This window comes from Protomyctophum bolini (genome assembly GCF_963924005.1).
Source record: "Protomyctophum bolini genome assembly, chromosome: 12".
Classification (NCBI taxonomy): Eukaryota; Metazoa; Chordata; class Actinopteri; order Myctophiformes; family Myctophidae; genus Protomyctophum; species Protomyctophum bolini.
Genome location: NC_137873.1, coordinates 43,093,563 through 43,104,390, shown reverse-complemented (window position 1 = coordinate 43,104,390; position 10,828 = coordinate 43,093,563). Strand labels below are relative to the sequence as shown.

The following is a 10,828-nucleotide window of genomic DNA, read 5'->3' as shown; positions in this document are numbered from 1 at the left end:
CACAGGCGCGCAACTAAGTATAGATCAAGCATTACTATTCACAGCAAAAGTCAAATGTTTTACCGCCACTACATTTGAAAACCCATTGATTTTCTTTTTTTTTCTTCTTTTTTTTTTTACTCCATTTCATTTTCTTAGCCGTCATACTTTGGCAACTATACTGCACATTAATTAACTCACGAATGAGTAATACATACTTTAGTAAAAAAAAAAGAAATGTCTTCATTGCAAAAACATTTAGAGATAATTATGGAAGTATTAATAATGAAAACACACACAAAAAGAAAAACAACATTGTACCATTGTACCATAAATTACATTAATTATTTAGCCGACAAAATCACAAAACAAAGAGAGCCAGCCAGGCTGTGTTCATTATGATCTTCTATCTTCAATAAATGCTTTCTGAATTGCCTCAGTTTGCTGATGGCCAAATTGACCCTATGGGAGCCAACCAACCCAGGGCAAAGCCAGGAGGCGATGCGGCGCGACAGCTGTGCTGACAACACTGAAGAGCTCAAGAACCTGATGTTGGATTATAGGAAATCGTGGAGGGCAGCAATCCACGAATCCCGAGTTGGTGTTGGCTAGACCTCACTTCTCACTAGCCTGGTTAATAAACCAGACTAATATCGCACGGACCGCGGGATATTAGTCTGGGGAGGCTCAGCTTGGATTTCATTTCCAGGGCTGCGGGTTGAAACATTTTCTCTTTGACGCAATTGGTCAGAGCTACTGTCAGTCAAAGGTCTCAAGCATTGAAAGTCACTGTACCAAAGCCCGCCCATATTGCATACCGTGTCCCGATTGGCCGCCCCATTTCTCTGGTGTAGGAAATGGGCGTACAATTGAGCCTCTCCAGACCGTAATCCGCCGGCAGGCACATTCTTTTTTGCCAACGGCTGATTCGGTCTGGTTTATTAACCAGGCTAACTTCTCGCAGCAACTAACTAACTAACAGGCCGGTAACTCTGAGAGTTACGAGGAGGAACATGACATTAAAACGTTTTACTTTGTTTTTTTAAACCACTGGTCCAGATATAATGTAATAATGGGGGGTGTTGGCACCTTGCAGTTGACTTTGACCCCGCTCAGACGAGGCTCAGGTGGGGAGGCTGAGGTTGGCGCTCTCGGCCAGCGGGCTGGAGGACATGCGGATCTGAGAGCTGCTCTTGCTCAGGATGGAGAGCTGGGTGCCGCCGTTCACCCCGCTGCTGGCCAACGAGGGGTGCCGCTGCTGCTTCAGGTCCACAGCAAAGTACCGGTTCACCGTCCAGCTGCGCCATTTCCTCTTGATCTCCGACTGCACCTTCGGGGAGAAACTTCACACCGTCATTTATTTTTAAATGTACTTCAACCCTTCTTTTTCTTTTTCTTTTTGTGATAATCCTCCCTACTATAGAGTGTGCTGACCATATAAGGAGTTCCTCCCTGTCCCCAGTTAACCCCTGGGGCGTTTTTTGGCTATAGGTGGCCCAGCCTTCATCCAATCAGGATAGAGAGGGGGGCCTTCCGCCAATCATGATCGAGTGGGGGCGGGCCTTGGTGTGAGTACTGTTGGCCTGCCGCGTGTGTCCCCCCCCCCCCCCCCCAACTGTATTGTGTGTATGTGCACATCTTGTTACCGGGGCGGACCGGGCAGTTTTCCAAATCACCCAAATCACTGAATGCTCCTTTAAGACCTGAGACCATATTCTACAAAAATGTAAAAATTGTAACAGTATACATTGACACGAAAACGCGTATTCAGGGCGGAGTCACCACCCCCCGGGTAAACTGTGATTTGCTCTCGTTCACTGCAATGCAATTTGCGGCATTTCCAAAACAATATTGCGCAGAGTAGCGATTATCAAACTTATTTGCAATGACATACGTTGAAAGATCTGTTGCCCGTGGACAAGGCACGCTACCTCCGCAAGTTAGATATTATCGGCATAGATGTTTGTCCGTATGTGATTAAGGATTGGAAAAAGTTGCATTGGCAGCCATAGAAAATTCTGCCAGGGTAAATGTCCCGGATGTGACGTTTTGGGGCGTTCCTGTCTTGTTTCGTGTCAATGTATTGTGGAAAAAAAGGAAAAGAAAAGAAAAAGTATGTTTCTATGTCTGTGGTTCTCAAACTATTTCATGTCAAGTACCTCCAAAAATTATACGCCGACCCAAAATACAACAAAATATGTTGTCTCAACGTTCGCTGGGAAAGAATAAATATTCAAAGATTTCCACACATTTTTCACAATTTTCTGTTGAAAGATAGCAGATATACAAGCTTGCGCTACAAGCTTGTATATTTGCTATCGTTCAACAGTAAAGGGGGAGGGGTTAGGGGAGGGGCTGATAGTGTGATGTCAAGGGTTCAGCCTCCAGGAAGAAAGCCTAAATACAAAGTTAATACACCATTGCACATAAAAACGACTCCAGGCAGGGTGTCTAATGAATTACTGTCACCCCATAGACCATGAAAAACTGGAAAAATACAAAAATTGTGGCACTCCCTCTTTAAAATAATGGTTAAAGTGGTTAAAAGCTATGCGTCCTCAGGTTTAAATGCATTAAGCTGTGCCGGCTCCACGCAGTACACTTCCCTCCTGCGCCAGTACGGGCAGTCGATTGCAACTGACATTTAGAAACCCAGTCCAAACCATTAGGAGTTCAATTCTTAAATAGTACACGCAGCGTACTGTACTGTATGCCACATGCAGAAACTCGCTGAACTGTACGTAGTTCAGCGAGTTTCTTCATGTGGACACGTTGTGACACGATGTGAGCTGGTACTGTAGACCAGCAACATTCTAGCTTACAGTATGTGTAAAGTATGTAAAATTGGGACAGAAACCTACCTCTCCGTTGAGGAAACAGTACAATACAGCGACCACAAAGCCCTGTGAAAAGAAGGGAGCAGAATTGAGAGACACGACTTATAGGAATAAGGTTGATAACAGCAGCCGAGCGCTGCCTTTTATAATATGTTTACTTTAAAAAGCAATGAGTGTAATGACTTGGTATGAAAGAAAGGGAACAGTGCTCCAATGAGCAGTTCTTCAAACCCCCTTTGGCGCAGACATGAATTTAATTGAACGTGAATAATTATGTATTATATTAATTATATTTGACCCGTTTAACTTTGTGTGCTGTTGGAGGACAGGTCGACTTGTCACTAGAGAGCCCGACCAATGCAAGAATTCCAAGGACGATCCCAATTTCCTACACAACCGATGTTTGCCAATATTTTGTCTAAAAGTAAAATTTCCAAAGCAATTAGACAAAGATAGATTGGATTAGAGGTGTTCTGTTTGCCTCCTCCTCCTCCTCCTCCTCCATCGAAGAAGAGGAGATTCGTCCAAAGAAAACTTTTTATTTCGCTTCTGCAACACCGTAAAGATTAGTTTATTTTAAGTCTACTTTTGTGTTTGTGTGTCTAAAACTCTCCCATGACTACTGGGACATCAGCTGTGCTGTGCGCAAGCACACATGTAGGCACGTGCGTGACCGTGGCGTCATTAAAATGACATACCACCGGACAAGTCACGATCACACCACAGCCCCTGTTGAAGACCCTTTAGAAGCACAATTATTCACCAGAGAGAGAGAGAGAGAGAGAGAGAGATGGAGGAGGGGCTTGGAGTTCCCTACATCCCGTTAGCAAACAGCTTTTCGCAGAGCGTGGGACCTGATGCGATGCTTGTTTTACATCGCCTGCTACTACCAGTAGGGTGGTGGCGAAGGTATCGTTTTTGTGAGGTTAGGGTTAAGGTTATAGCTTTAGGCACAGCTTTTGTGAGGTTATATATTATAACCACCACTTGCGTGCGGTCCAAACGAACACAGCGGAGCGCTCCCTAGGGTTAAAACAAGCGCCTCATCAGGTCCCACGCTGTGTGAAAGAAAAGGTAGTCCCAACAGCTTTGCCATGCTATTGATCTCTCTCTCTCTCTCCTTCACCACGGAGGGCGGGGGAGGTCGTGCAGGGGAAGTCGTGCAGGCGAAGTCGTGCAGGGGAAGTCGTGCAGGGGAAGTCGTGCGGACGGAAGAGTAGCACACCTGGAAGGAGCCCAGCCCCAGCTCAAAGACCAGCCTCTCCCTCTGGCTCACGTCCTCCGGAGAGAAGGCGAACACCGTGTAGTGGATACCAAACAGCGGGATGAGCAGGAGCGTGGAGCGCGCCAGACGCCTGCGCACACACATACACACCAACATGCACGCACACGCACACGCACACACACACACACACACACACACACACACACACACACACACACACACACAATATATACACACACACACACACACACACACACACACACAATAAAATACATCAAATCATTCGCCATGATGGAGAAAAGTCCTCCACAGTACTAAAAATACATATTCCGAGGGGTAAAATGCTGGTACGTTCCACCCTGGAGGTTTGGGGTAAAGTAATGGTATGGTCCACCCTGACACTGCAGCTACAGGGCAGATAATGAAGTCATCGCACGCACGCACGCACGCACGCACGCACGCACTCACAAGGTGGATGTAGACAGTAGACACAAACACCACAACAAATGACAGTCAAGTGAAAGGGGACAGAATGATGGGGCCCACGGCGCCACGGATTCTAGGGTGGTGGTTTCTCAAAGACCCCCCAGGGGGTTCCAGGGGGGTCCCCAGCATCAAAATAAGTTTGAACACATCACCAGTTTATACTATTTAGCTATTCGAAAATAGTCACCGATAGTGTTTGAACATCTTTGAAAATGGTCAAATCCGTATTTGCTGGGGGGGGTCGTCCACCGTCAAATACATGTCAATGTGGGGCTTCTGGACATGAACATGTTTGAGAACCACGACCCTAAGGTTCCTTAAACAGGAAAATGGAGAATACTTTTTCACTGAGATTTATTAGTGCTCATCTATAGGTATTAGTGCATGCTCTATTTGTAAAAATACAGCACAAGTCACATTCTCCACTCTTGTCCCCCTGCTGTCGCAAAGTAACAGTAACATGTTCACAAACATCTCAGTAGACTCCTCTTAGTCGGGGAGGGTCGTTGCAAACTGGATCATAACTTTCGGACGGGGAGGGTCGTTGCAAACTGGATCATAACTTTCAGACGGGGAGGGTCGTTGCAAACTGGATCATTCATTTCAGGGCTCAGGGAATGAAAAGGTTTAACGACCACTGATGCACAAGACACACACGGAATGTACAAAAAACATTTATGTGCGCACATACACACATACTGTACATACACACACAGACAGAAAGACAGACACACACACAGGTGTGCGTACATAAATGCCAGCACGCACACACACATACACACACACACATATACGCACACTTACAGTGTGATGGTGGATAATTCTGACATCCTGCACGAATGCTGCACAGCCTGTGTCGGCTCACTGAAGCATTTCTGAGCACAGCTGCTACATACAGCACAAAGACAACACAACAGGACAACAAAAAGACAGTGTCTTTAACCCATTCTGACCTGAGATCAGATTCATACGAGGTTTCCACTAGGACACACACTGGTCTTGATGAACCCATTCTGACCTGAGATCAGATTCTAAAAAATGTCAGTCGTTCTTCGATTTTTTCAAAAATAGCAGACCTACAAGCTCATAGCGCGCCACTCGGTGGCGCGCTATGAGCTTGTAGATCTGCTATTTTTCAATAGCTAAAGCATAACATGATGCTATAACACCAAAATGGGTTCCCGTTCAGAATGGGTTAAAGACAGGGACAAACGGTTCGGTCACGCATACACAATACACACAGAAAATGGACCGCGCTCTCGGTTCGGAGACGAGACTCTCTGGCAACAGGCTGAAGAATGGCCTCGTTTCACGACTCGTTTCAGAGACGTTACACTGTATCGTTCTCGATTCCTGATGGGCAACAGCTGCAGGATCAAATTGTACATTCAACGCAATCTTACACGGAGAGGGAGGGTGGAAATGGACCTACGGTATTATGACTGTGCCAATTTTCTCACAGGCTGGCAACGTGACTGAACTCCAAATCTGACTCAAACCCACAAACATTTAGCGTTAACCCATTTTTTTGGAACCCCTTTTGGTGTTGTTAGCATTATGTTACTGCTTTAGCTATTGAAAAAAATAGCAGATCCACAAGCTCGTGGGTCTTGTAGGTCTGTGAGCTTGTAGGTCTGCTATTTGAGCTTGCTATTTTTGAAAAATCTAAGAACGACTGACATAGAAACACTTGTCAGTTTCAGAAAACTGTCAGGATTTAGAAGACATTTTTAGAATGTGATCTCAGGTCAAAATAGAGACGACCGGACTGCGCGCTGACCACCGCTTCCATTTGAAACCTGTGCTGCATGTCCTTTCCCTCAACTCATCATGTTGCCTTACCCCATTTAGGGCTGACATCGAAATTCCAAAAATATGTCTTCTAAATTCTGACAGTTTTCTGAAATACCTCATGTTTCTGTATCAGTGGTGCTCCATATTTCATGTCGAGGACCAGAAATATCATATGTAATTGGCCGCCGACCCCCATCTGAAAATATGTTATTCCAGGAACCCCTCAGAAGCAAAGATTTGAGTTAAATACGTTCGCTCTGAAAGAATATATATATTCAAAGACTTTCACGATTTTTCAATATGCCTTTTCAGAGATATCGTATATATAGCGCTATATACAGTGAATGCACATTTTATGATTTGCAATTCTATACCTTAAATTATACTTCTGTAGAACAACGGTTTCGTTCACCAAAAATAATATGTATTTTAGTCTAAATGCTCTGTTACTCCTGTTCCTTTTAGTTCCCTTTCATACCTTGTAGGGGGTTGTACAGTTAAGTAACTTGAAAGAAATAACCATAAAAACAGCATGAAAACATATGGTGATAATATTGTGTATCGTGACACTGCTTTGAACAGACCCTAGTTAGGGGTAAAGCTCAGGGACACTTCAACACATACACGGGGCTGTGTGGGGGAGATGTCCGCTCCACCCACTCAATGACTTGACAGACGGACACTTCAACACATACACGGGGCTGTGTGGGGGAGATGTCCGCTCCACACAGGGCTGTGTGGGGGAGATGTCCGCTCCACACAGGGCTGTGTGGGGGAGATGTCCGCTCCACACAGGGCTGTGTGGGGGAGATGTCCGCTCCACACAGGGCTGTGTGGGGGAGATGTCCGCTCCACACAGGGCTGTGTGGGGGAGATGTCCGCTCCACACATACACGGGGCTGTGTGGGGGAGATGTCCACTCCACACAGGGCTGTGTGGGGGAGATGTCCGCTCCACACAGGGCTGTGTGGGGGAGATGTCCGCTCCACACATACACGGGGCTGTGTGGGGGAGATGTCCACTCCACACAGGGCTGTGTGGGGGAGATGTCCGCTCCACACAGGGCTGTGTGGGGGCGATGTCCGCTCCACACAGGGCTGTGTGGGGGAGATGTCCACTCCACACAGGGCTGTGTGGGGGCGATGTCCGCTCCACACAGGGCTGTGTGGGGGAGATGTCCGCTCCACACAGGGCTGTGTGGGGGAGATGTCCGCTCCACACAGGGCTGTGTGGGGGAGATGTCCGCTCCACACAGGGCTGTGTGGGGGAGATGTCCGCTCCACACAGGGCTGTGTGGGGGCGATGTCCGCTCCACACAGGGCTGTGTGGGGGAGATGTCCGCTCCACACAGGGCTGTGTGGGGGAGATGTCCGCTCCACACAGGGCTGTGTGGGGGAGATGTCCGCTCCACACAGGGCTGTGTGGGGGAGATGTCCGCTCCACACAGGGCTGTGTGGGGGAGATGTCCGCTCCACACAGGGCTGTGTGGGGGAGATGTCCGCTCCACACAGGGCTGTGTGGGGGAGATGTCCGCTCCACACAGGGCTGTGTGGGGGAGATGTCCGCTCCACACAGGGCTGTGTGGGGGAGATGTCCGCTCCACACAGGGCTGTGTGGGGGAGATGTCCGCTCCACACAGGGCTGTGTGGGGGAGATGTCCGCTCCACACAGGGCTGTGTGGGGGAGATGTCCGCTCCACACAGGGCTGTGTGGGGGAGATGTCCGCTCCACACAGGGCTGTGTGGGGGAGATGTCCGCTCCACACAGGGCTGTGTGGGGGAGATGTCCGCTCCACACAGGGCTGTGTGGGGGAGATGTCCGCTCCACACAGGGCTGTGTGGGGGAGATGTCCGCTCCACACAGGGCTGTGTGGGGGAGATGTCCGCTCCACACAGGGCTGTGTGGGGGAGTGTCCGCTCCACACAGGGCTGTGTGGGGGAGATGTCCGCTCCACACAGGGCTGTGTGGGGGAGATGTCCGCTCCACACAGGGCTGTGTGGGGGAGATGTCCGCTCCACACAGGGCTGTGTGGGGGAGATGTCCGCTCCACACAGGGCTGTGTGGGGGAGATGTCCGCTCCACACAGGGCTGTGTGGGGGAGATGTCCGCTCCACACAGGGCTGTGTGGGGGAGATGTCCGCTCCACACAGGGCTGTGTGGGGGAGATGTCCGCTCCACACAGGGCTGTGTGGGGGAGATGTCCGCTCCACACAGGGCTGTGTGGGGGAGATGTCCGCTCCACACAGGGCTGTGTGGGGGAGATGTCCGCTCCACACAGGGCTGTGTGGGGGAGATGTCCGCTCCACACAGGGCTGTGTGGGGGAGATGTCCGCTCCACCCACTCAATGACTTGACAGACGGACATTTCAACTACGACATGTCAAGCCACCAGCTCTTCTGCACAATGGTAAACATCTACATGTGCTGCCAAAAACAACACTGCTGATAATAAGACATGTACTCTGACGCCAGTCAGTCAGTCATACATAATTTATTACAGCCAATTCTAACGTATAGACTACTGTAATTCTAACGTATAGACTGTAATGTAATGTAATGTAATGTCACCCAGAGTTCAACATAATTTAACCCATTTAGTCCTTTTGTGAAAAACCTGTTTCTATGTCAGTGGTGCTCATGCTGAAAATAGCAGATCTACAAGCTCACAGCGCTCACAACGCTCACAATTCAAGCTTACGACGGCGTCAAGGGCGACCCGCCAAAACACATTTTAGTCGACCAAATCACCACCTGTAGATTTAGGTCGACACAAATCTTATGATATTTAGTCGACTAAAACTAGACTAAACACTAAAACATTCCAGGTGACTAAAAATGTGACTGAATATTCTGTTCTCTTTGCAACGACAACAATGGCAAAACACACTAACACTGGCTACTTATGCACCTATAAGGCCTGACTCACATCTTCATACAACAGATTGATGTGTAGCTGATGCATGAGACTTATTGACTGATGCATGAAGCTCACAATTCATTTCCAATGGGAGTCACGTGGTTTGACACAACATTTGTGTTGTATGAGGGGGTGGGGGGGCAGTCGAAACACAGCCGAAAGCAGCACAACAAAAATGTTGTGTCAAACCACGTGACTTCCATTGGAAATGCATCGACACTTAACCCTTTGTTTACATCTAGCGTGCATCGATGTTGTATGCTAGATGGAAAGGTGTGAGTGAGGCCTGTCCGTGACTACGCTTTACTCTGGGCGCTAAGCATCGGCTCTGATGACCCCACAAGGCACAGAGATCATTTTGAATTACCCTATTGTCGCACGTCCAAACATCAATCTTTCATCACATTTAGAGGCCCTCATCTATGGATCTCCCTATAGATGCTTCACTTAAATCCTCATTATCCTTGCCAATATTAAAAAAACATCTAAAGAAATATCTTATTTTTTCCTCTCTGTAGATTACATGTTTTACCTTGATGCGTTACATTTTCTTTTGTGTGTTGTTGTATTGTTTATTTCTGTTTTTTGTGCAGTCTGTGTTTTTATTTCTTTACTGCACAGCTGCCCCCCCTTTGACAACTTGTAGATTTATGTACTGTTCTTTATGAACTTTTAATCTTTTAAACCTATGACCTCTTCCTTCAGGAAAGGATTCCATATAAGCCTTCTGGCTTCTTCCTTTCCTTTCCTTGCATTGTATTTTTGTTTCTTTGATATGTCATTGTCTATTTTTTGTACTTTATGCTAAATAAATAAACCTAAAACCAAACCATGACAAGTGACAACATCTCTTCTTATTGGCTCAGACTTACAGGTAGATGCTGGACTCGTTGCCCCCGATGTCAGGTGACTGCAGCTTCTGGACCAGAATAACGATGATCCCGACGAACAGGACGAAGTTGATCTGCACAAAGGAAAGAAAGAAACAAAAACAAAAAAATAATCAAAGCTTATTTTTTTTTTAATGTGAGCACTGAGCACACACACACACACACACACACACACACACACACACACACACGCAGTGGAAATGTATCGATGGGGCGGTTTAAAAGATTTGTCAAGATTTGACAAAGTAGGTGAATTGAGGGGTTGTAGAGAGGAGAGGAGGTTGGGCAGGTTGAAGAGAGGAGAGGAGGTTGGGCAGGTTGAAGAGAGGAGAGGAGGTTGGGCAGGTTGAAGAGAGGAGAGGAGGTTGGGCAGGTTGAAGAGAGGAGAGGAGGTTGGGCAGGTTGAAGAGATCAGAGAGGGCATTGATCAGAACAAATCAGCATGGATTAAGCCATTTCGGGCGGGAACCCCTTTTGGTGTTTCAAGCATTATGTTATACTTTGGCTATTGAAAAATAGCAGATCTACAAGCTCATAGCGCGGCACTCGCGAGCTTGTAGGCCTGCTATTTTTGAAAAATCATGAAAATGTGGCGCAAATTCTTTGAATATATATTCTTTCAGAGCCAAAGTTTTTAACTAAAATCTTTGCTTCTGGGGGGGGGGGGGGGGTCCCTGGAACAACATATTTTCAGATGGGG

The 10,828-nt window shown here is 47.4% G+C and overlaps 1 protein-coding gene across 1 annotated transcript in view; it reads right to left on the bottom strand.

Annotated features, from left to right (window-relative positions):
- Window positions 1–1,102: 1,102 nt before the first annotated feature.
- Window positions 1,103–10,828, bottom strand: part of adcyap1r1a (adenylate cyclase activating polypeptide 1a (pituitary) receptor type I) — a gene marked incomplete at its 3' end in the record, with an annotated part of 52,989 nt that continues 43,263 nt past the window's right edge. The window contains exons 10-14 of the mRNA XM_080777608.1: window positions 10,111–10,202; window positions 5,332–5,415; window positions 4,042–4,171; window positions 2,841–2,882; window positions 1,103–1,309 (exon numbers count right to left, since the gene is read on the bottom strand). Coding sequence (XP_080633734.1) covers window positions 1,103–1,309; window positions 2,841–2,882; window positions 4,042–4,171; window positions 5,332–5,415; window positions 10,111–10,202 — 555 coding nt within the window. The remainder of the gene's footprint in view (window positions 1,310–2,840; window positions 2,883–4,041; window positions 4,172–5,331; window positions 5,416–10,110; window positions 10,203–10,828) is intronic.